The sequence below is a fragment of the Pristis pectinata genome, chromosome 9, assembly GCF_009764475.1.
Source record: "Pristis pectinata isolate sPriPec2 chromosome 9, sPriPec2.1.pri, whole genome shotgun sequence".
Classification (NCBI taxonomy): Eukaryota; Metazoa; Chordata; class Chondrichthyes; order Rhinopristiformes; family Pristidae; genus Pristis; species Pristis pectinata.
In genome coordinates this window covers 48,464,061-48,490,667 of record NC_067413.1, presented here as the reverse complement: position 1 = coordinate 48,490,667, position 26,607 = coordinate 48,464,061, and the positions used below count along the sequence as shown (strand labels likewise).

Sequence of the window (26,607 nt, the reverse complement as noted above, 5' to 3'; positions counted from 1 at the left end):
ACTACAGTTTAGCTAAACTATGACCACTTCGATCACTTTGCACTAAAATGGACTTTTTTTGTTCTAATTGTGTTCTTTCTTGTAAAACGTGTATAATTTAAGTTTAATTTATTTTTCTTGTGAATGCTGCTTATGTTATGCTATGTGTCAGGTAAGAATTTCATTGCACCTATGCATACATGTATTTGTGGATATGACAATAAAATTGATTTTGTCTTTGAATGTCCTCTTCAGCTCCAAGCCAGTGCACATCGCCTCCAGCCACTGCTTTCATGTAAGCAGTTATCATATACATGTTTGTGGTATTTTCAGAAAATCACCATTCAGTGGCCTCACCTCAGGCAACCTCGACTCACTGAGCTCTTCTCTCCTTATTCACTCACTCACTCACATTTCCGTCTCCAATTCACCCTGACCATCAAATAATATTCAAAGTAATTAAATAATTCAAAGTAGTTACTTTCATTAATCGAGGTATCTTGCTTTCATTAATTGAGGTATTGAGTATAGGAGTCAAGAAGTTATGACGCATCTCTGTAGATCTCTGGTTAGGCTGCATTTAGAGTATTGCATGCAATTCTGGTCACCTCACTATAGGAAGGACATCAAGGCTTTAGAGGGGGTGCAGAGGACATTTACTGGACTAAGCAGAAGCCCAGAAATTACAGGCCAGTCAGATTAATCTCAGTGATGGGTAGCATAGTTGATGTAGTGTACATGGACTTCCAGAAGGTTTTTGACAAGATGCTTATCCACGAGTTGAAGCACATGGCATAAAATGGATATTGAATGCATGGATACACTGTTGGCTAATTAAGACAATCGCAGGCCGTGGTGAATGGCTGTTTTTTCAAACTGGAGGAAGGTGAATATGGCATTCCCCAGGGATTTGTGTTCAGGTCACTGCTTTCATTGATCTACATTCATAACCTAGACTTGGGAATGCAAGCTGCAATTTCTAAATTTGCCGATGACACAAAACTTGACTGTATTATGAACTGTGAGGGGTATAGTAATACATTGTAGCAGGATATAAACAAGCTAGTGGAATGGGCAGATGCATGGCAAGTAAAGTTCAATGTGGAAATATGTGAGATGAAGCACTGTGGTAGGAAAATGAAAAGGGTCAATATAGAATAAGGAACACTGTTGTAAAAGGAATGCAGGAGGTATAGGTACACAAATCATAGACAGTGACAAGGTAAATAAAAAGAACAGATAATAAGGCATATGCAACTCTGTGCTTTATCAATCCAGATACAAATTGAAAGGCAGGGAAGTCATGCTGAACCTCCATAAAACTTCAGTCCAGCTTCAACTGGAATATTGTGCTCCTTTCTGGCTGCCTCATTATATGAGGGATGTGAAGGCTTCAGAGAGGGTTCAGAAAAGGTTTATGAGAATATTTCCTGGAATGAGAGACTACAGTCACAATGATTGATTAAAGAGGCTGGGACCTTAGGAAATGAGAAGGATGAGGGAAGATATGATAGAAGTATATAAAAGGTTCAAGGGTCCAGACCAAGTAAGCAGAGGGATGCTGTCTCCTTTGGTGGTGGGGCCGTGGATGGGAGGTCACAGGTATAGAAAACAATGCAAGATGTGATGGAAACAGATTCCTTTGTGGCCTTCAAGAAGGAATTGGATAAATACGTAGTGATGAAGGGGAGAGGAGAGTGGAAATAGTTAAATCTCTGTTAGAGATCCAACATGAACACTTAGGCTGAATGGTCCTCTTCTGTTCCTTAATCATTCTATTATTCTATGATTCATCTTCATTGCATAAAACCCTCAGTATCCCTTGCAATATCTTTTCTATCACTGCCTGAAGGTTATCGAGGCAGATCAAACTCCATATGATGGTTCATTGTACCTATTTTGCACATTAATTACCAGTTTTTTATTGTCCCTAAATCCACAGTGAGCTGTATGTGGGCAAAGGACAAATCAAATTTGTTATGGTTTGGAGCCCACCAGTTTCAGGATTAAATGGTTCTGTTTAGGGTTACCTTGCAGCCCGCACAGAACTTCATGATTTTAACTGTTATGGGTACCACCACAAATGGGATTGCTCACTCATGGTGTTTGACATTCACCAACATGCTGTTTGGTTCTAACCTACATGGCTTCTCCACCTGCATCTCAAGGGTATAGGGCATGGCTTCTGATGAATGCAAAATGTATGCCTTGCAACCAACAATATCATTGTAGCAGTCTGTGAAAAGATGCTTACACTGTGTCAGAAGCTTCTGCAGACTCACAGGTTCTTTTATAATCAACATTATAGATCACTGACCAGTCAAAATGCCATAGCCAGTCCTTTGCTATCAGTATTGACCAGCTCAGACCGTTGGCCATCATTATTGGCAGTTTTCCCACCATGTGCTTGTAGTTGACTTCACTTTGTCACTTCCCCAAGAATCTGCAAACCTTCCCAGGAATATACCTGTGAATGGATCTTACAAGCAATAAATGAGATGAAAGGCCGATTTGTTTTTGGTGATTAGAGTGAAATGTTGCTGTATGGAATTCTTTTGTCATGTTTGCTTTGGCATTCACCTGGAGAATTTGACAGACTACATGTAAATATAATGGCATAATTATTGTTTCATGTTATAATTTATATTAAGTGATTTTGCTTAAGAGCTGTTACTCAAATTTAATAGATATGTTAACATAACTGCTTTTTATCATACATTATAGAATCATTTTTGTGATAATTTGATAAAAAGCATTTACAATAAATCAAGGGATTTTTAGAACTTTGTTATGAATAAGATTCTTCTGAACTTGAAAGACTGCTGTCTGGAAATTCATCCCTGATTGATAGTACAAAATATATTGTACAGTCACATCAGTGCACTGTACTACACTTCCAAATTACATTCTCTTGATGTTATATCGCAGGTTTAGAATTATCGGCCAGCACTTTCTGGGCACTGGTTTACAGGATTTCGGTTGGTGGTGCCACTTAAACTATTGACAGGCAAGAGACTGCAAATGCTGAAATTTGGAGCAACAAACAACCTGCTGAGGAATTCAGAGGGTCAAGTAGCATCTGTGGGGGCAGTGAAGTCTTCCTTCTTTACTCTTAGTTGTGATGCAGAGTTTCTGTAGTACATGGTACAACCAGTCCTACCACCAGCAACAATATCATCTTCCTCTTCTTGCAATATCACCGTGTTTCTTTGTTCTGTATCTCTCCCAAGACCTGCTGTTTGCCCTCAGAAACTTTTCCACTCATTCCACACACAGGATGAGTGACTGAGTCTACTTATACCTCCCAAACTCACTGACTGACCTCCCACGTCCACTGGCTGACACTATCACTTCTCTGCTTAGAAAACTATTTTGTCCAACAAGCGTGAAAGTAAGCTTAAAATGTAGAGTTTGAATTTGTGGGAATCGTTCTGCAAAAATATTAGCTCTATGGAAAGTTTAGATCACCTGGGCTTATTTTCAGAGGAGGCTGAGAATAGATTAATTACAGTGTTTAAAATTATGAGGGACATATAGTCAATAGAAAAGATCTATTCCCCTTTGCAAAGGAATCAAAACCAGTGGCAAAGATTTAATAATTGGTAGAAGGAACTGAGGGGATTGAGAAAAAAGTAATTCACCATCTGTGTGTTAAGGGCATGATGTTCTGAAAACATGGTGTGGGCAGAAACCCTAATCAGTTCTCAAAAATATTTGGGTGTGTATTTTAATACATAATATGCAAGGCTACAGGCATACTGCTGGAAGGTAGGATTAGGTTGGGCAGCTCTTTTTCAACCAGCATGGACACGACTGATTGAATGGCCTCCTTTCACTTCATAGGTTTTCCATAGTTCAATGTTTCTATTTCAATGGAGAAGGCAACCAGTCACAGTGATCATCAGAAGGCAAATAAAATCAAGTCAAGCTTTGGATTGGGGGAAGACAGCTTGGGAAGTAAATTTCAGCCTGTAAATTGTGAGGAAATTGGTGGTGCCACAGCAAGCTTTAGTATCTATTAGCCTGCATACCTGTCCTATTTCTCTGCCTGTATGTGTCTGTGAATTTACCAGTGTCTCACCTTTTCTGTTCCAGCCCCCTGTGAAGGTAGCACTTTCTTCTGCCACAGCAACATGTGCATCAATGACACGTTGGTCTGCAATGGTGTGCAAAACTGTGTATATCCCTGGGATGAAAATCACTGTAAAGGTAATTGCCTTTTTCTTTTTCTTCGTGCAGAAGTTGTTCAACTAAGATATGTATTACGTTTTCTTTTCAACTTTACCCCATTTCAGGTGAGTGTATTCTATTTGAGAATTATTTTTTGTTGAAATGTTATCAGTAATTTGATTAAATGCAAGCTCCAATGTTCCATGAAACAAGCAGCACTGAAAACCTGGAAACATTTGGAGTCAGCTGACTTTGAAACCACTGAATTTTTTTAAAATACAATTTGTCCCAAATCTTGTATTCTTCTCCATGCTAAAGCATTTTGCCAAAGGGATCTACAAAATAATTACAATACTTACATTTTACTAATCTGTAAATCACATTGTACACACTAATCCCTATTTATGCTGGTTTTATGAAGCAGAGAGTAAAATTTATACTACTAAATGCTTGCATTTACAGCACTGACTACTGTATCTGTCTCATTATCAGCAATAGCTTAACAGCAGGACCCTCAGACACTCAGACACTGGGAATCCTCTTTGTTTACACCCGGAACATTTCCAACCCCATCCAGCCCCTCCCCTGCCCTACTCCACAACATTTGTCCATCCACACTTCTTCAAAATGTGGAGTAAAGTGTAGAAATATTTACAGCCATGATGTATACAAACCACGTTAGGGAATATTACTTCAGTTTTTCTTGGTGCCTCTGATGTTAATTTGCTTCTTGTTTTGAATGCAGATTTTAGTGTGGCTAATGCTACTCAACAATGCAGAAGTGCATAATGGAAGTATGCAGAGTAGGGAGTTGGTAACATCAATCCTCATGCAATATTGCTTTGACATCAGTTCTGCAAAAGTGGACTTTACATGGTGGCGAATAGAATATTATGTATTAAACATGCAAAGGAGTCAGAAGGTTCAGCAGAGGGAATCTTCCCCTAGCCTGTAGTATTTATAAAAATCATCAATCCCTCGCAGATATTGATTGTCTAAACTCTTCAACCTTGTAGTGTTCGCAGTCCCACTGGTCTTCAACAGCCTTCTGTGGCAGAGTTCGTGTGAGCCTCAACTTTGAGGGAGATACAATCTGAGTTACCCTCTCCAATGGGCCTGCTTGCAGCCCACATGCTCAGTGACATACCACACAAAGATTCATCTGTATGCTAACCTCCAAATTTTGCAAGAATCATTATCTGAGCTGGTGCTTGTGCTTGTTGTTCTCCTGCTTTGTATGGTTCCACACTGCCATGTAAGATCTCTGAGCTAGGACAAAAGCACAAGGATAGAACAAAGGCAAGGAGCTGGATATCAGGGCCTGATGTGGTGGACTGTAGACAATGGATGTACAGCTTATATATCAGAAGAGATGGGAGATGGCAGAGGATGTCTGTCACCTTCTTATGCACCAGTTTATCAAGTGCAGTACTTTGTAATAAATGAGGGTCAACCCCTGTTGTGGTAAACTATCATCTTCTGATCTGTGGAATGACTTATATCACCATCCTCATTACAATATTCAGGCCTGGGTTCGGTTTTAACTTGCCAGCTCCAACTGCTGCAGACCCTCCTGAAGTATCAGCATGAAGACTTGTTCTGATCTCCACGTGCAGAGCACCACCACTACATGTGCTTGTCATTAAAGACTGAGCGAATGCTTTGCAGGTATTTAACACTGGGAGAACCTGTTGAAGATGCCTGCGGACTTACTGCTTAGATTAGCATTCGTCTCAGTGGCTTGCCACTGGCAGGAACTTGCTTTGAGGAAAGAGAGATCAATGCAGTAAGTCAGTGGAGATGGAGAATGGGCGATGGCACAAATTTCAGGGATGGGCTCAGTATCTACAAGACTGTTGTTATTTACTCAACTTCTGAATAGGCTGAGCCTAGTGCAGATTGAATTGGATAAAGGAGGAGAGTTTTGCAGAGTGGGGGCATCCCAAAGCACTGAAGGTCCTCTGAAGGATTTAACAATAGACATGGATTTACTAAAGTCAGCCCAGTCCAGCGTGGCCAAAATTGTGATAGGAAAGACTATAAACAATCATTTCAGAATGGAAAACCTTAGCAACAAACTAGATGTGTATGAGGCTTACCTGGGAATTACTAGTGCTGGAGTGGTTACTTCTGATGTGTCAGGTGCTGATGGTGCTGATGAGTTCAATGAATGAACAGACCAAGAGACTGAGTAAATTCAAATTTGTTTGAATTTCTAATTGTAGATTAATGTGAATAATTAACCAACTGTATAACTAAGTGTAAAGAGTCTACTTGTTTGATTGGGTTTATTTTCCTTTTAATAGGGAAACTTGTCTATAAATGTGTAGGGTACTTTCAAGAACTAGTCTGTTTCAAGTGGTATAGCTCTGATACATTGTTGTTCCAAGACTGGTGTTTAATGGTGAGTTATTGCCTTTAATAATGGATGATCTGATGTTATCTCCATCTATGTCCAATCACAACACAGAAGAAAAGGATGGCAAGCAAACCAAGGAAGTAACATGCCCATGAGGGCCTTGACAGGAAAGGAAAAGCAACATAATTTGCAAGATTAAGGGAGTAGTCCTGCACATGTGAGCAAGGTGACATTAAGGAAAAATCAGGGAGTCATAAATTCAGAGGAGAGTGTATATGATTAGATGAAATAGAGGTTGAAAAGTCAAGGATAAAAAGTTGCTTACAGGCATTGAGGAATGAAGACAGTGATAAGATCAAAGTGAGAAATTTGTTGTGATACTTGGTTTGACTATAGAGCCATTAGTGTGAGTTACAGAATTATCTTTCAGCAGTTAGTTCCACTTTCATCATCTGCAGCATTTTGGCTCAACTGTGCAACAAATCAGAGGTTGACTAGATATTGACATAGGGTTGTTGTGACTGTGACTAAGTCACTGGAGAAACTGGAGACACTGGTGGATATGAAAGTCTTTTTTTATTTCAAAAATAAACTATTCATAATAAAAAAAATATATACAAAGGAAGAAAACAGTGCAAAATACAATATCTTAACATTCATGATTGTTACATTCAGTAGCGTAAAACTTAAAGAGAAAAAAAATGCACAAACAAACAGCAGCATTGCCACTAACATGGCTCCCTGAGGTGATACCCCTTTCATTTTTCGAGAGGCATTCCCATCCAACTCTGTACCTCCATGTGGAGTCACAGAAGGAGTCCAGACTGAGGTCCTTCTCCACAGAGCCTTAGCATTGGCTGCACCGAGCTTCAGTGCGTCCCTCAGCATGTACTCCTGCAGCCTGGACTGTGTCAGTCTGCAACATTCCCTTACAGGCATCTCGCTGTGCTGGAAGACCAACAAGTTTCGGGCTGACCAAAGGGCGTCTTTCACTGAATTGATGACCTTCCAGCAACACTTGATGTCTATCTCGGTGTGTGTCCCCAGGGACAGCCCATAGATCAGATAGTCCTCTGTTATGCAGCTGCTGGGGATGAACCGAGACACAGACCCTTGCATCTGTCTCCACACCCTCTTTGCAAATCCACAGTCTGCAAAGAGGTGCTTGACCATTTCCTCCTCTGTGCAGCCTTCCCGAGGGCAGCATGCATTGATGTGTCATCTGTAGAGGAAGGCTCTGACTGTGAGCCCCTTCTCACTGCAAGCCAAGTGTCGTCTCGGTGCTTGTTGGACAGATCTGGCGATGAGGCATTCTGCCACATGGTTTGGACCATTTGCTCAGGGAGCAAACTCATAGAATCCATAGTGTCCCTGTCCTGCAGTATGTTCCACGCTGACCACTGTCTGATGGACTTGTGGTCAAAGGTGTTTGCTTGGAAGAACTCTTCCACAAAGGACAGGTAGTGCGGCGATGTCCAGCTGACTGGGACGCTGTGCAGTAGAGGGGCCAAACCTACCTTTCGCAACACTGGGGACAGAAAGAACCTCAGTACAGAGTGACACTTGGTGCCCACATACTTTTGGTCCACACACCGGCTGATACAGCCACACACGAAGGTGGTCATCAGGATGAGGGCAACGTTGGTTACACTTTTGCCCTCATTCTCAGGGGACTTGTGCAGTGTGACCCATCAGACTCACTCCACCTTGGACCCCCAGATAAACTGAAAGATGTCCCAGGTGATTACCGAGGCTGAGGAGCGAGGAACAGGCCACACCTGCGCCAAGTACAGCAGCCCTGAGAGCATATTGCACCTGATGACTGAGTTCTTCCCAGTTTTTGACAGAGAACGCCATTTCCACAAACCCAATTTTTATTTTACCTTCCTAGTCCGCTCCAGCCAATTCTTGTTAAACACCTCAGCCCCTCCGAACCAGATTCCCAGCACCTTCAGGGAGTCGGACCTGGATTGGTCAGGCCAGTGACTGAAGATCATGGCCTCGCTCTTCTTACAGCTGACTCTGACCTGCCGATGCCAACTCGAACTGGTTGCAGATACTGATCAATTTGTGAACTGACCGTGGGTCCGAGCAGAAGATGGCGACATCATCCGTGTACAGGAGGTTTTGACTTGTGTGCCTCCACTGCCTGGCAACGTCACCACTCTTATGCTCTTGTCCTTCCTGATGGATTCGGCAAAGGGTTCAATGCAGCACATAAACAAGACAGGGGAGGGTGGACGACCCTGCCTGACTCCAGATTTGATTGGGAAACTATCTCTCTCCCACCCATTGATTTGGACTGCACTTCAGATATCTATGTAGAGCAGTTGGATCCAATTTCTGATTCATTTTGGAGAGCATGTCCAGCATGTACGTGTGCAATATTCTGTCAAAGGCCTTCTCCTGGTCCAAGCCACCCTTCTGTCCTGCACATAGGTAATGGTATCTCTGACCAGCGCAAGGCTGTCAGAGATTTTCCTGCCAGGTACAGCACAGGTTTGGTCTGGGTGGATTGCCTGCCCCAGAACAGACTTGACCCAGTTGGGGATAGCCTTGGACAGGATCTTATAGTCCACATTCAATAGTGAAATGGGTCTCCAGTTCCTGATGTCCTCCTTCTCTCCCTTCTGCTTGTTGATGAGGTTAATGATGCCCTTCTTCATGGAGTCTGACATGCTGTCAGCCAGAAGTATAGCATTGTACACTTCCAGCAGATCCGGGACCATCCAGTCCGACAGAGCCGAGTACAACTCCGGCAGTAAGTGTCACTTCCAGGAGTTTTATTCATGCCAGGGAATGGATGGATCCAAACAGCTCCTCCAGGGACAGTTGCTGATCCAGATTCTCCCACTTACTGTTGTCCAGCATCTCTATGATAGAAGATAGGAAATTTTGGGAGGCTGTGCTGTCTGTGATCTTATAGTCATACAGACTGGCTTGAAAGGATCTGTAGATCCCCAGTATGTCTGTCTGTGAGGATGTTACTGAACCATCCTTTTCCTTAAGGCTGTGGATCACAGAGCTCCCCCTGTGAACCTTTTGGAAGAAAACGCCTTAGGTTTTGGAAGATGACTTCAAGGATTCAGAGGCAAAGGGTGCAGCTTGTCGGCTCTTCACCTCTCGGAGTTCCTTTCTCACATCCACCCCCCTTGACTGTAGAGGGAGAAGTTGCTGCAAGTCTGTCTGGAGTTGGCGCAGTTCTCTCTGACTTTGTCTTGCTTTCTGAATGCCTTTGAGGATGAAGAACCTCTTGATGTTCTCCTTGGTTGGAGTGAGTCAGAGAGTCAGACGCTTCACGGTTCTCCAACCTGTGTAATCCCTCTTTAGATCCTCCATGTTCTCTGGGGTTAGCAGCTTGATGTTCAGTTTCCACATCCCCCTGCCTGCCTTCTGGTCCTCCTGTAGGTGACAGGAGACATGAAGGAGGCAGTGGTCAGAGAAGAACACCGGCGTGACGTCAGTGGATATGACCATGACTGTCTTCGACGTGAAGAGGAAATCTATCTGCGACCATACTGAGCTGTCTGTTCCAGTAGAAGTATATGTGGCTGTGCTCCACCTGCAGGGGTGCTGAAGGCATCGCACAACTTTGCATTTTTAACCGTTTCCATCAGGAGCCTGGAGCTGCTGTCCAGTCTCCTGCTTGCACTACTGGATTGTCTAGATGCATCAATGATGCAGTTGAAGCCACCAGCCAGAACAACTGGTCGGGACATCGCCAGCAGTGGTGGGAGCTGCTTGAGGACAGCTAACCACTCACTCAGCACAAGCGAGGCATACACATTAATTAGCCGGAATGGATTGTCACGGTGCTTCATGTCAGCCACAAGGAGCCGACCCCCACCACCTCTTTGACTTCAGTGATGGAGAAGTTACCTCCCCGCAGCAGAATCCCCAGGCCGGATGCACGACTATCATTCCCCCCAACCATACAGATGATCCCTGGGACCACCGTCGCGACCACCTCTGATAGTTACAGAGGTGTGGCAGCCCACGCTTCCGTAAAAAGGTTACACCAGCCTTGACCTTGGTAAGGTATTGCAAGGTGTTCACACATCACACAGTGTTCTTCACACTGTGTACATTTAGAGATGCCAGTTTTATCTCCGTAGTTATTTGAGTTCAGGGATCACAAATACTGTCCATTGTCAATCAGCCTGAGCCCTCATGCCCACAGCCATGGTGAACTGCAGCACTTTTTTTAGGCTCAGGTACTGGGAATTGTCCTCCCCAGGGTGTGGCGATGCCGGTGGTGTCACTGGGGGGGGAGATTAGTCTCTATATCTGTTCTGCCCTCTGGCTCTGTTTGTTCTGTACCCTCCATCTCTCAGAGCTGGGGTGCGCCAGACATCATGCTGCTCCTGGTGTCCCAGAGCTGGGGACGGGCAGTTTCTATGCTGCTCCCAGACTCCCGGAGCTGGGGGCCTTTGGCCTCTGTACAACTCCTAGTCTCCGGGAGCTGAGGTGCACTGGTAGCTTCTGTGCTGCCCTCGATATTCTGGAATTGGGGGGGGGGGGGGCAGCAGGCTGAATTTCTTCCTCACCCATATTTGTCTGTGGACTCTCCTCCTCCTTTTCCCTTCCATTTTGGTGCTTCCTCTGCCTGCGTGGACGGTTTCCCATATTGGCTTCATCCTCCGACAAGGAGAGGTTGCTGACATTTGTCTGTTGCAGTGCCCTTTACTTCCCATTACTTTTACTCTCTGCAGCCCGATGTCTCTGGGAATCTTTTTTTCACCACCTGCCATTTCCCTTCTTGTCCTTCTGCCGTCCTCTTTTCCATTGACTCCTCCTCTTGAGGAGGGGCCTGGGGGTTTGTGGCTGGGGTTTGGGAGCTCGAGGCAGTTGGCTTTTCCTCAGCCCTGGTCTCAGTTTCTGCTGGGGCCACTGCACTGGTAGGGGGTGTGTCGGCTTCCCTCTGGGGGTTGTCGGTGCCAGCTCCCACTCTTATTGCCTGTGCATAGCTACAGGCACATTTTGGGCAGGCCTTGTTGAGGTGACCTGCCTCCCCACACAGGTTGCAATTTTTGCTTTCCCTGCAGTCCTTGGTCTGGTGGCCTTCTTGCCTGAAGTTCTTGCAGATAACTGCACTGCATTGGGCCGCCACATGTCCGGGTTTATTGCAGCTACGACACAGTCTGGGTTGTCCTGCATATACTATGGTTTCCTCTGATAGTAAACCACTGAGGAAGGGTGGATGATGGGACCGTTAGCACCCACCCTTAGCTTGACCTTCACCTGGCACTTGCTGGTCCAGATCCCAAACAGGTCCTTGATATCCACACAGCTTCCTGCTCCCTCGACGTAACGAGCCAGGAAGGTGAGGACATCCACAACGGGCACATGTGCATTGAACATGTGCACTGATATCTCTCACTCCTTCTGGGTGAGGAGGGTGAAGAGTGGCTGCGCCTTCAGCAGCGACAGCGGGGCTTCACTCCCCCTCTCCTGAAAGTCCTGTAGCACCTTCTGCCATCCCGCCAGGTGCTTGAAGGTAACGTCAAAGTACCCGTTACCTGGGAAGTCCTGGAGGCAGTCGATGTCCTTCACCTCAAACTTGCAGCACTCCAGTCAGACCTCCTTGATGAAGAGGTCCCTGGTGAAGGGATTCCCTCACTGAGGTCCTTCACTGCCACCCTGACAGTGTTTCGGATCCCATGTCCTCCTCCCGAGGCGATTGTCGCTGCAGCCATCCAAATGGAGCTGATTAGTTATAGCGGGTAATCTGCTGGAGGAGGGTGTTAAATTGATTTCCCCAATCAGCATTAGGATCCACCCTTATGTCAGCAGGTTAAGGTCTCATCAAACAGCCACTTGATCGTGAAGAGTCTCCTTCAACGTCAATGTTCGAGTTCACCCACAAATATATCTCCATAGCAGGTTCTCCCGAGCTCAAAGTACATCACATTTTTATACCCTTAAGATCAAAGGCAACAACAGGTGATTCAATACGCTTTCAATAACTACAATGACAATGTTTACTTCAATATTTTGTGTCTTACAAATGGTTCCATTGAAGTACATATTTACAGTGGGAGCACATTGTAACTATAAGATATCTCTGAAAGTTCAAACACCTTTGCTTTTTTTCTCTTTCAAGTACTTTTATTCGACAATGAAATCAGACATGATGATATTAACTGTTGGACTTGGCCACACACTCCAACTCATCCTTCTTCTTAATGGTATACAAGTTAGAAGAGTCCTTAGCAGCATTGATGAGCTCACCTGCCAAGCATTCTGCAATGGTTTTAATGTTCCCAAATGCAGCCTCTCTGGCCCCAGTGCAAAGCAACCAAATGGCCTGGTTGATGCACCGCAAGGGGGACACGTGAATAGCCTGTCTCCTCACAGTGCCGGCTCACCCGATACGGGTGGAGTCTTCCCAGGGCCCGCTACTGATGATGGCATTTGCTAATGCCTGCAGGGGGTTCTTGCCATTTAGCAGGTGGATGATCTCAAAAGGGTGCTTCACAATGCGGACGGTCATCAACTTCTTGCCGTTGTTGCAGCTATGCATCATCGTGGAGTTGGCCACTGTGGGACACTGGGCCTTGCGGAAACGTTTGGCAGTGCAACCGCTGGAGCTGTTGGGGAGGTACTTGGCACACTTCTCCTTGACGGCGATGTATTCCTGCAAGGAAATGTCATTGATCTGAACATCGCCAGTGCTCCATTTTCCAAACAGCTTGATTTCTGGGGTCTCTGCGACCGTGGGCACACTCTCGCCCTCAGTCATTCTGCTCCACTCAGGATCCACCTTTGTTGGGACAAACGAATTCACGTGGAAGGTCTAGAAGCTACTGAGGACAGACAACCAGATGCCCAAGATTAATGCCGTGAGGATGACTTTCTTGAATACACAAATTTCCTAGTTACCGACAGAGCAAAAATGCCATGACCATATTTGATATGCTAAGTGACAAAATTTAGTCTGGTCTCCCAGCCCTCCTTGATCCCTGGAAGAAGGGTGCAAAATAACTTAGTTGGAAGTGCCTTGTTTGATGTAGGCCATTTAACATAACCCCATTGTTTTACGTTTGGCTGATGCAGACAAGAACGTCTCATGGTCAGTTCACTTTATAAACCATATCTTGAGCAGCCAGCCCCTTGCTGTGGGCCAGTGGCCTGTGCTCTGGAGACAGTGCTGTTTGTTTGCAAAGTCCTTTTAACTTCAACCTGATTACTGCTTGCAATTTACATTAAGACCTGAAGACTGGTTCTTGTTTGAATTAATCTCTGCTATCCATAATTTCATAGCTCCAGAGTAATCCTTAACAGGGTAATATCAGCTAGAATTGTTTTGTTTGTACATCAGCGCGTTTCTTGCTTCAAGAACAACTGACAGGTCTGTGAGCTCTCTGAACTAATATTTTCACTGCATCTCTTTCCAGTGTAGGCATCATAAACATCTGATTTGTTGCCAAGGTTTTATATTGTAATATTTTTATAGTCTGTACTATCACACTCTGGCTATATTGAATTGAGCTGGTTTTAGTAAGTTCAAGGCTTTGGGACTGCCTCCACTATGTACCCAGGTGTCAAACACTGTGATTTGCAAATTCACCTGAGAAAATGCTTACAGTTGAAAGCAAGTCGAATTTGACACTGGTCAACACAGCCCTGTAAAGACAGAAGTAAAATCACAATGGAAGGAGATGATGGGACATTGTGTACTGATTCAACAGCCTGAAGTACATGTATGCATTAGGATCACACTTCTACATACCACCCAAATGACGATAAATTGAGAACGTGGTGTTATCGGAACAATCTGTCTCTTGTGAGTTCACCGTTTGAACAGGTACAGAGAGAACAGTTGCAGCAAGACCAGAACATGGTGATGCAGTTGAACTTCGTACAGATGTTCTCCTGGCTGTCTGCCATAACTTCAGCAGAACTCCACAAGTTTGGTTAAGTGCCATTTGTGCCATTTTTCCAGAGTTCTTTTGCTGAAGTTTTTTATGCATGATCAGGTGACCTTGCACAGCCATGTTGTCTGCTGCTGTGGACCTATGGATATCAATAGTTTGGCAACAAAAACTGCAGGGGTGCCTGAATACCCCCCATACACCTTCCCCACACTTCGGTTGGAAAACTCGGAAGAATTTTTCGGACTGTAAGGAGGAATAAAGTAAACAGCAAACCAGTTGGTACAAAATCAGAACTGACCCTAAGCAGCAGGAAAAATAACTATTTTCAAATTATTAAAACTGTTGTATTAATTAACTCCTGTGTCCTCAAAATGTGCTGATGATCATAGCTGATAGCCTAACAACCCTTGATAATCATTATGTAAGAACACAAAACGTTATTGCGTATCATAATGGAAGTTGAAAACAGCGCCTAAAATAATTTAACACAGGTGTGTTATCCTTCCTCTGAGTGTTCCTTGGCTGCGTCTGACTTTCCCACTTCCCAGATTAAGTGGGCCATGCCTGGCATTATAGATTTCTGCAGAAATGTGTGGCTGGGATTTAAAAATATAAATTCAGAAAACCCAACCGGGAAATCTATGGAAGCATTTCTTAAAGAATGAACCTCAAATTGGCAATTTTTTGAAGGAAGCTGCAAAAGAACTTCACACAGCAGTTGTATATATGGGAATTGTATTTATAGTTGTATATATCGGGCGGTACGGTAGCGTAGCGGTTAGCGCGATGTTATTACAGCGCCAGTGATTGGGGTTTGATTCCCGTCGCTGTCTGTAAGGTGTTTGTACATTCTCCTGTGTCTGCGTGGGTTTCCTCCGGGTGCTCCAGTTTCCTCCCACATTGCAAAGACATACGGGTAGGTTAATTTGGGTTTAAAATGGGTGACGTGGACTCGTTGGGCCGGAAGGGCCTGCTACCACGCTGTAAATAAAATTTAAATTTAAAATTAGGATTGTACAATTAATTGCTAGTGGCTGTAAAGAATAGATGCGGGGCAATATTAGCCGTACATGTGTAATTTTTGATTAACTATTGAGCACTTCATAGTTGAGTTATGAATGTTCATAATTTTTTCCAGTTGTTTTAAAGGATCACCCTTGAAATGGGTAATTTGCACGAACAACATTCTGCTTGGCTTTGCTAGTGGATTGAGTTTCCACCAAAAACACATTTCCATAATTTATTAAGTGGTTTGAAGAAAAATAAAGCCTTAAAAACTGTTTCCCTTGAAATATAATCCCAGGTTACCAAAGGATAACACTGTACACATTTTAAAATTAATTCAGATTGCATGTACAGTAGAGATCAGACGTAAAATAAATGATTGAAAATATCACACAAATATTACACATTAAGACAATTTGCTGTTGAAATCAAATGTAGCTCCATTATTGCTTTATCTCCTTTTTGTATATCCATATTGAATATTCTCTACCAATATCCCTAAGATGGCTGCACTTTCAACAGTTTTAACAAAATCAATTTGGGTACTGGCTTATCAACATACCATAGAAATTTACAGCATAGTATGAGACCATTCAGAACCATAATTTCATTGTATTTGTGATCAGAATAAAATAAGTTATAGAATCAATTTACAGTCACCATGGAAGACCTACCCAATAATCCCAGTCCCATGCTCTTTCCTTACATCCTGCAAAGCTCTGCATTTCAAGGAAATATCCAGTTCCCTGCACTTGCTACAGGGAACTGGATATCTGTTAATCTGTGAGCAGCGAGAAACAGCAAGCAATGGCAGATCTCTTTAATTAATCAGACTGAAGAACTCAGTAAGGTAAGCAGGACGCTTAAGGCAAAAATATGAAGTACTTAAATTATGTGCAGAAAGAAAATTAAAAATAATTACTAAAGACATGTGGGATTACAAAAGAGAGAAAAAGGTACCTGCAGAATCGGTGAATAAAACAAATACCTATAAATTAGGTTTCATGTTTCCTCAAGATATGGAGCAGGCACTGTATCCTGTGACCAGAAAAATAGTGAAATTGATGAACAATGCAGTTTAAAAAAAGAGGGTAGTTTTCACTCTGAATCATCCATAAAACACTTTACCTGCATGTTTCCTGAAGGCAACTATCTGCAGTTGGTGTAGTTGCCATGTCATTGCTACACTAACCAGCAGGAAGTAAGTCAGCCCTGAAATAATTTTCTCTATTGCAGCCACAGTACAGCAGCACAAAACATTACAGCAGCACTTATATTTTGGGTAACTCTAGCCCATAATTTGCAGCTACTCTCAAGTGCTGACAAACAAAAATAGATTGGACATATCTTGAGTGATTCCTGCAGTGGGAACTTGTGAGAGATAGCCAGATCTATTCATTGCATTGAGGCTCAGTGTAGTGACAAGACCTTCTGCAACTGGCAAAGGGAGGAAGATATTAGCAGTGGGGTAGAGCGGAGTGTCAGTTGGGGAGCAATGCTTTCTGTAAGAAAAGCTGAAAGACAGATCTAAGACATGCCTTCTGTATATGGTTGTCAAGTTAAAAAGAGCTTTTAAATGTTTCTGACATAGGAGAAATAAAATTCAATGAAAGACAACATAATTAAGTGAAATCAAACAATAAAACAAACTAAACTAAATTAACCAATAATACATCAGCCCGTCACATCCATTCCTCTCCCTTGTAACGAATAGGATTACAGTCCCTGCATCAGGCTTAACTGGTCACAAGTTTTCCGGCAGATTTCCCACTGTTCATGGTTGAGGGATTGATGGAACTTTACACTCCCTCGCTGGATTCCATGGGTAGTTTACAGTCAGCATTAATCAGGAAAACAGTTCTGAAATGGAATGTAACTGCACAGGAATCCCAAAGTTACTGTCAGGGGAATGTTGGAGGTCATGCATTGTACTAACAACTTTTTCACTCAAAATCCAAGCTTCTGTTATGATTCTACTCTGCTTCCAAAACAACTGGGTGCATAGAGGAGAGGTCATGTCCAGCATTTATTGTCCATCCCTAATTGAGCTTGAGAAGATGATGATGAGATGATTTCTTGAACTGCCACAGTCCTTCAGGTGAAGGTACTCCCATAGTGATATGGGGTAAGCAGTTCCAGGATTTAGACTGGTGATGCTGATGTACCAGTGATATATTTCCAAGTCAGGGTAATTTGCAGCATGAATGGCAACCTCAACCGACACTTGAAGCACTTGTCCTTCTTGATGATAGAAGTTGCTGTTTTAAAAAGTGCTGTCCAATTAGATAAGTAACTGCAGTGCATTTTGTAGCTGGTACACACTACAGCCACTATGTGCTGGTGGTGGAGGGAATGAATACTTAGGGTGATGGATGAGGTGCAGTTAAGCAGCTGCTTTGACTTGGATGGTGCCAAGCTTCTTAAGAGTTGTTGGAGCTGTACTCATCCAGGCAAATGGAAAATGTTCCATCACTGTCCTGGCTTGTATCCTGAAGATCGTGGAAAGACTTTGGGTTGATTGAATTTGACTGAAAACAAAATGACATTAAACTCCAGACGTGTCAAATATAATGCCAGAAATGTGATGATAGTTAATTTTTGATAAAAGTTCATCAGGTAGATGAATCTCAATTCTAGTGAATATATTATTTCCATATTTTGTTTAAGTTACCATCATTAAACATTCTCATATCAGATGCCTTCACTAACTTTCGGTACATTGCAAGCACTACCCCTTCTTCCAATCCTCAGAAGGCGGTCCATAACTGTACATTATTTCTATTTCTCCTAATGTCATCCTTAAACTTTTCTAACTCAGCCTTCCAGCACTAGAATAGATTTCTTATCCTGCCTTTGTGAATTGGGTCTCCAATCTAGCTTGTGCACATCACAAAACTGCAGAAACAATGCTTTTAATTTTCATTCCATTGATTTCAGTTGATGAAATGCTGTGGGGGAGTATCGGTGATTTTATTTTTCTGGTATGTGCTGACCCTGTGCAAAGGTTTCCCCTACTCTTTACATTAACGCAGAACTATAGGAAATTTGCTGCCATGAGCCCACGCTAGTGATTTATTTGGAGAGTTTAATCTTCACAAATTATTATTAATAGATTGTAGTCCGTTAGCCTGGATTCAGGTGCAGATGTGGAAAGGTACTGCATTCATAGGTGCGTTAATTTTAATGCACATGATTGATTGTTTATAAACCTATCACGCAGAAGCAAATATGGAAATATACTCAGACTCACCACACAATCTATTTCCTTAATTTGATGTGCAGCCACTTCAAGTATTCCTGGTCTGAAGGCCAAGTTTACAGAAGTTGACCTCACAGGATTCCTTTGCTAACTATGAAATGTTACATTGTGGTGCATTGAATGGTAACTCATTTGCTCGAAGTGGAATTGAAGTATTACAACCCAGCTTAGATCAATTGTAATTGTTGGTGTATATCATTATAAGCTTAGGCTATGCTCAAAATTACATTGCAGCTTTAGGTCAAGATGTTATATTGAATTATGAAGTAAAAATTGTAGTAATTTCACTTTTATTTCTCTCATACAGAGAAAAGAAAGACTAACCTGCTGGACCAGCTTACCAACACCAGTGGGACTATAATCGGGATCACATCTTTCATTGTGATTATTCTCATTGTTATCTCTGTTATAGTTCAGATCAAACAGCCGCGCAAAAAATTCATCCAAAGAAAATCAGACTTTGACCAAACAGTTTTTCAGGAGGTTTTTGAGCCCACACACTATGAACTCTGTTCACTTAAAGGAAAGGGGGCTGCAGCTGATCTAGGGGACATTGTAGATGACTTTGAGAATTACCATAAACTGAGGCGATCGTCTTCTAAATGCATTCATGACCATCACTGTGGTTCTCAGATATCCAGCATTAAAGGTAGCCGTAGTAACCTCAGCACCCGTGACGCCACCATCCTCTCAGAAATACAGCCACAGCCAGTGAAGCCCAGTGTGCAGTCGTTAAGTCGGCGGAATATCCTGGTCATGAAGCACAGCTACTCACAGGATGCGGCAGATGCATGTGATATTGATGAAATCGAAGAAGTCCCGACCACAAGTCACAGGCTGTCCAGAAATGATAAGGCTGTCCAGCGGTCAGTATCAATTGATTTTTGATAAAGATTAATCATAAACAAGGATTCCACTGTCCATTTTAATCATCTCGTCAAATCCCTTCTTTTCTATTTTAGCCCCCTTTTCATTTTTGATTAAGGTACATGCATGCAAAATAGAACTTTGGGAAGCTTTGTCGGCAGTTAACCAGAAAGTGAAGCAGAAAGCTCTTCATAAATAGCAAATACAATTGACAGTCCCTTAGAAGACAAGAGGTAAACGAACATCCCAAATTTGATTCAGAGACATCCAGATCTGTTTTCCGATATCAATCTTTGTTGGAGGAGTTGAGCATAACAAATTCCCAAGCTAAGAAAGGAAAACAGTAATTAGTAAACTCTATTGAATCCTGATGGAAGGTTTAAGACTATAGGTGTTAAGTGCAATTAGTAAAGGACTCATCAGCAATGTCCATCCCTACCCATGTGTTCAAATCACCATCTGACATTCCCTGCACAGGCTCATGGAATGGTTCATTCAGAGATGTAACAAAATGTGGTTATTAGCTGCACAGTCCAAATTACAGCAAAATTTGGTAACTAGAGGAGAAGAAAAGGCAAAGTATCCTCTTGTGATAAATATTACAAATATGAAAACAATTAACCATTAGCAGCATGCTTAGTAGGATTCCAGTGTTTTTGGAGAATCATTCAATGGTGTTGAGGAGGAGTATCTACTGAAACCAAAGAGAGTTTTATAGTGTAACTACTATCACTATCTAATAGGAATGTATGTTACACATACATTAATAGGATGGGAACTTGCAATGTTGCTTCAGACCCAGACATTTATGAAACAATTTCTATTTCACTCTCAATGCATGAAAGGACCCAGGAGAGGAAACAGTGCCAATATTTTAAGGAAAAAGTCAAGGCTACTTTCTAATTATTTTGTTTTAAGGCTGATGATTTTTAAAAAATATTAACAGTAATGATATTACCACCCATTTCTTTGTTTATTGTATAAGCTACTTTGAAATATTTATAATATAAACACAGCAAAATATATTCATACTTGGTGCATATAAATGTTCGCATATGTTTAATTGTCAGTTAGGCTAGGGTAAACCTTTTAACAGCATAGAACAAGAACGATGCATGAATCAATAATTTTGATAAAATCTATTGAAAGAGAAACTATTTTTATTGTTAACTGCACCTTACATATTTCACAGGGAATTTTGAAGGGTAAGGGTTTAGAAAAATAGCTTCGAAGTATCTTCTCTTCAAGTGAATTAACTTACCTGTTTGATAAATGTGAACTATTTATTGTCATATGACAGACAGCCTAGGGCATCAAGAGCTTTAAACTTTGCATTTTACATTTTTTTAATAGTTCACCAGCAATAAATCTTATCCCATATTCAAACTCAATATGTTTTGCAACATATAATTTTCCCTTGCAGAGCCAACTTTTCCATGTTGACACAACCGACAGCATGGATCTAATGTTATGCATGAAAAATTCACATGAATAAAGATATAAATCAATATTTATATCTATATCCATGTAAAGGGTGACTTCTGCTCTCTTGTGCAATCTATGAACAATCATATGTGCTTTATTGTTGGCTGGAACCAGAAAAAAATTGCAAAGAAATTCACAAGGTATTTAAAATTTAGGGTAGACATTGATTCTCAGTTGCATGCACTTAGCATATAATTTGTTAGTGGCCGAACATTGCATTCCACTACCAAAATTTGGTACCATTGATGTCAATGTGATTGAATTTTAGAAGCGGAGTATTTTGCACAGTATTAGAGCCATTACTGTATTGCATGTTTTGTGGTAGTGACCAAGGGAAAATTTCTACCCCCATTTGACTGCAAGTTCAAGATGGATCTCAAAATCACTGCAGTTTTAAGATATAAATTTGCTTCCACAGAAGATAGTGACCCTTTTCATCTTTGTTCCCAATATGCATTCCCTGTTCCACAGATATATTGGCCAAGTTCCTTTGAGGCTCTGTGCAATTTGATTTTCCTCCATATTATAGTAGTCATATCCTGAGCTCGTGGAGAGTAAAAGAGAAATACATTGCTGAACTCAAGTGCTGTGGTTGGCGTGATATTCAATAAAGCAGCTTCCTGTAACTCTGAAATTGTGCTGCAGAATTTTGAAGTAGAAATACTTAAATTTGTTTCTTTTAAATTTCCTTGCCAATTTCTTTGCTAGATTGTTAGCTCAGTGCTATAACATTAGGTTTGCCATTAACTTAATAATCATGAGGAAGACTTTCAATATTTGCAATGTATAAAACTGCAAATATGTAGGGTTTTTTACTTTATTTATGCATATGGTAGGGGATTAGAGGATATTTTCCCTTAACAATTATAATATTGAGCTGCAAAAAAATTGATTTCAGTTCGAGAAAAAAGTTCTGAAGACGGTACAGAACATTATATTTTGAACCATTGCTATTTTAAACCATCTACAATGCAATCACTAGTATTTAGCCTTATAAGAAAAGGTATTTCTAAAGCTGACCTGCACATGCAAGATAGTACTTGATTGATTAAGGTCTGTGTGTTAAAGAAACAGTTGACTATTTGTACTATTTGTAAAACTTTCAAAATTATGAGCAATATTTTGAATAATAAAAATAATGCTGCTGTAAACACTGCTGGTCCATAAGGGAACTGAGACTCTATAACGTCGCCCATCTCCAGTCAGGTCAGTTCACCAGGTTATTAACTAATGTTACATAATGAAGAACATAAGGACATAAGAAAATAGGAGCAGGAATAAGCTACTCAGCCTCTCAAGCTTGCCCTGCTGTTCAATATGATCATGGCTAATCTTTCCCAGGTCTCATCTCCTCTTTTATGCCAGTTCCCCACAGTCCTCAGTTCCCTGATTTTTCAAAAAAAATGTATGTCCTCTTTATATACCTCCAATGATTTAAGCTCTATAACTTTCTGGGATAAAGAACTTGAGAGTTACTATTCTCTGTGAGAAGTTCCTATGCACATCAATTTTAGATGGCTGCCTAATTTTGTGGCTGTTTACCCTCATTTGAGATTCTCCCAATAGTGCAAACATCTCAACATTTACCCTGTTATACCCTACTCAGGATCGTATATATTTCAATAAGATCACCCCTCATCCTTCTAAAGTACAAAGAATATAGATTTAATTTCTTTACCAACTCATAATAGGACAACCCTGTCATATCTGGGATTAGCCTGGACTGCCATTGGACTGAAAGTGCAGTGCACTGTGCCAAATAGTAAATTAAACCTCTTACAAGTAAATTAATAAGTTAGACTTCCATAATGAAAGAACTTTAATTGTTCTAAGATCCAACTCCCTCATCCTATAGCTTCATGTACAGAATTATATACATATTATGAAGAGTTTCAGTACTGACTGTCAAAACTAGGTATATAGATCTTAAGGAATGAAATTATCTAAATTTTTAGGAGATAGGATTTCTGAGAAAATAACTTCCTTCTCATTCATTCAGTAAGAGATTGGCACAGGTTTTTCATTTCACTGGAATTCAGATGGAACAGGTAACCAACCTACTGCAAAAATTGTAGGATTTTCGTGCCAAATAATATTAGGGTAGAACCTATGGTTAATGGGAGACATGCTCCGGGCAGCGAAGACAAAGATTTACCTGACTATGTTTGTTGCACTACTTTAGTCAAGGCTATTTCCGTTAATTGTACATTGTATATTTAACCTACCGATTCATTGTGTTACATCTAAATTATTTTCATTATATAGACTGCTTGAGAATAATGTGCTGCTGGATGATTTTGAACATGCATCAAAGAATTTTGAAATTGTGGACCTTGGTCACACGCCAGCATGAGTCTCTTGGACATCTATTTATCGCCCGTTTCCTGAACCAAATGTGATGTGCAATAATGCTGTAAAGACCAGTCTTGGTGTAGCCTTTTACATAAGCTGCAGTCGGATCCAGGATGGTACAGATATGTATTTATGTATTTAAAACAAATACAGGCTGAAGGTGAAGTGCAGTGATGGAAGATGAGGATCCGGAACACAGTAACTCAGCACTGGGGAGTAACTCCAAAAACTCAACATAAATGACACTACAATATGTCCGAAGTGGAGCTTTGTAGAATCCGGGTGTTTTATCTTTTCTGTTTCATTTCAATTACAATAATTTAAAATAATGAGTTCTATTTAGTCAGCTTCTTTTAATTGTTTGCCTGTAAATTGTTACTTACATATGGAAAGTTTGATTTTCAGTGAAGACAGTTGCAAAATTTCTCAAATCTGCTATGACAGGGAACGATAAAGTAATACATCTAATTATTTTAATTTTACTTAGCTTTTTAATGTGTTTAATACACAATAATATGCAATAATTGCTTTGTTGTAGCATAAGTTATAGGAACATGATACCCTACGTTAGTTGTTACACCTGAGATTCTAAAGACAATTCTTACAGTAGGTCCCAGTTAATTATGAAGGGATCTTAATGTATTTTCAGGGAAGATTGAAAACTATGGAGTTATTCACAACTTAGAAATAACATATTTTTCTAACTGTATCCCTACCCATGCTTTCACCTTCCATTTCCATACTGTTGCTTTATCAGTGGATTACATGCCAGAAAAAGTGAGGGAAATTGAGATGTGTTTCAAAACTGTTAAGGAAAATTTACAAATAATTAATTTGTCAGTAATATGACCTTTGCCAGTATTAACTATTTGAACAGTGGAAAACAAGATAATCACAGTTGATTCCTGAAAAAAGTTGTTTCAAATTGTTTATGTATAGGATATATACAGTAACTGTCAGACATTTGTTGAACATGTTTTTATCTATAGGTATAAATTACACTGTGCTGTATGCTAAGCATTTCACTGTAATTACAGCCATTTCTTTTGACAGATGCATAAAGTTGTATTTTTACTAATCAAGGCAAATAACAATACAATGTTTCTACAGTATGAAATGATGGTATGACAGAAAATGTAAACTTTTTTTGCATGCATTTATATGAATATCTACTTTTGTCTAAAATCTTTGCACAAGGCATTGTGTATGGGTGAATACATGCTTTTGACTGATGAACTTTGCAATTGTTAAGACAAATCTCCATTTTATTGTGCATCATCTTTCCTTAAGGTGGGGAGAAGCAATGGGATTGAGTAGAATTTTCTGATAATAATATATCATGATTAGCCAGCACATAAGTGCTAAAAATCGCTAAATTAGCTAGAAATTTGTCAAGAAGCCTACTTTTGAAAAAACACTCAGATTCTGAATTCAAAACCGTTGTGCTAAGGGACACGAATACCAAAAGATGCCCGAGGAATAGATCATTCTGGGGTGTTTACTGGGATCCATGCATGTTATTCAGGAGAACTCAGTACTCCATGGGAAAAAAATAGTATGAAATATTTTACCTCAACAGAGGGCAATGAAAATCAAAGGTGAGAATTTTGGATTGTTAGTGCCCATTCTTGGGGTGATACAAGTGCTCTTAGAACTCTAAACTGACATCTGCAGTACATACACATACCTGTGGGGCAAATTGTGCCAGACACCATTCAGGCACACAAGTTGAGCACCTGCTGAGTATTTTATGATATTAGTCAGTATTAATTCTAATTTGATGCCCGTGCTTTCCTTTTGGAACTCAGCATTCCAGACAACACCCCTCTTAACCCCACATGTTTGAATCCTTAGAAAGTAGCCAGAAGGATTGCTCAATGGTACAACATGAATGAATTATCAACTGATTCTAGGTTAATTGGTAGTTTTGTTATTTGGTAGTTGCCATGATGCTACTGGTGTTTGGTTCTTGCTGCTGTTGTGTGATGAGGCATAGGTCAGAGAAGGTTGGCAGATGCTGAAGCAGTTTTTCTGACTTGGAAGATCCTGCATAACCACCTGCTTCCAGGCATTAGAGTGCATGCCTGTTAATACAGTAGGGTTGTGAGAATGAGTAGAAGGCAGATGGGATAGGACAAGGTACTAAAAGACAGAGGATGAAAATTAAAGGATCTGAACAGGAAGCCATATCTGTCTCAGGTGTTCATGGATTAATTCTTCTACTGAAATTTCATTGAGGACATCTTACATGTCTGTCATAATGACTTCTTCATTATATCATAATGTCATAAGGACTTTCTCACCAGAAGCAGCTGCATGCTACAACTGCAACTGCAATATTTCAGTCTTGATGAACGTTGGCTGTGAAGATAATTTTGTTGTGCATTTTTGTATGCATCTGGATCCTTCTAGACTGAAGATGGAGATTCACAACATCTGTAGTTTTGTACTTACCGTTACGTAAAGGACATTGGTGATGCTCTTTATTTAAAGAGCAAATACTTTTAATTCAGGGATGAGCAAGTGTAGTCAGCACATGCCTGCATTACTATTGTAATCTTCACAACATGCAGAGTGCCTTTGATTGCAGGCTCATTGCTTAGCAGCTGCTGCTTGTCAGTTCTGCCATTTAGGAGAAAGGAAAGGATCTCACTCTGTTGACATCATGCTCACATGTGACCTAATACACCAAATCAAGTACGTCAATGCCTGGCACCACGGCACAAGTGATGATACTTTCAATCTGCAGGAGTCCAATGTGACAGGTCTATGTGAGCCAACCTGTCAAACTAAAAGGTGCCTACAGGGTGGGTACGCTATCTGTTGGTGATATTGTTGATGACAGGGGAGCCTAACGGCGTCATGGATGTAATGAATACCATGCCACACACAAAGTCTATGAGAGTGAACTGTAGGTGTGCCAAAACAATGCTTCCACTGATGGAATAGTCTGAATTAGCATTGCAGTACTCAGTGCAGAAGACAGCTCTTGGCATAAACTGAGGAAAAGAATCACAAGGAAGAGGAAATGGAAGAAGAGAAGCAATCTATGCAGACTCGGCAACCACTTCTGTTTGATCAGGTGGTTCTAAAAGTTCTAACTATTTGCACAAGTTCAAGAGTGTTCTCTGAAATTCCTCACCAAAATGTACCCTTCCTAATGTTTGTCATTGTATTTCGTTGCTGCTTGTTTTATGCAGATTGACTGTCCTGTCAGCTTCACAAACACATATTTAATGTACTTACTTGATTGT

At 41.1% G+C, this 26,607-nt stretch overlaps 1 protein-coding gene and 1 pseudogene across 1 annotated transcript in view; one reads left to right on the top strand and one right to left on the bottom strand.

The window, feature by feature from the left end:
• neto1l (neuropilin (NRP) and tolloid (TLL)-like 1, like) overlaps positions 1-23,560 on the top strand; it is a 153,353-nt gene extending 129,793 nt beyond the window's left edge. The window contains exons 8-10 of the mRNA XM_052023084.1: positions 4,075-4,188; positions 18,957-19,515; positions 23,267-23,560. Coding sequence (XP_051879044.1) covers positions 4,075-4,188; positions 18,957-19,515; positions 23,267-23,354 — 761 coding nt within the window. The 3' untranslated portion in view covers positions 23,355-23,560. The remainder of the gene's footprint in view (positions 1-4,074; positions 4,189-18,956; positions 19,516-23,266) is intronic.
• On the bottom strand, positions 12,648-13,250 carry LOC127574413 (40S ribosomal protein S5-like; annotated as a pseudogene).
• Positions 23,561-26,607: the final 3,047 nt, after the last annotated feature.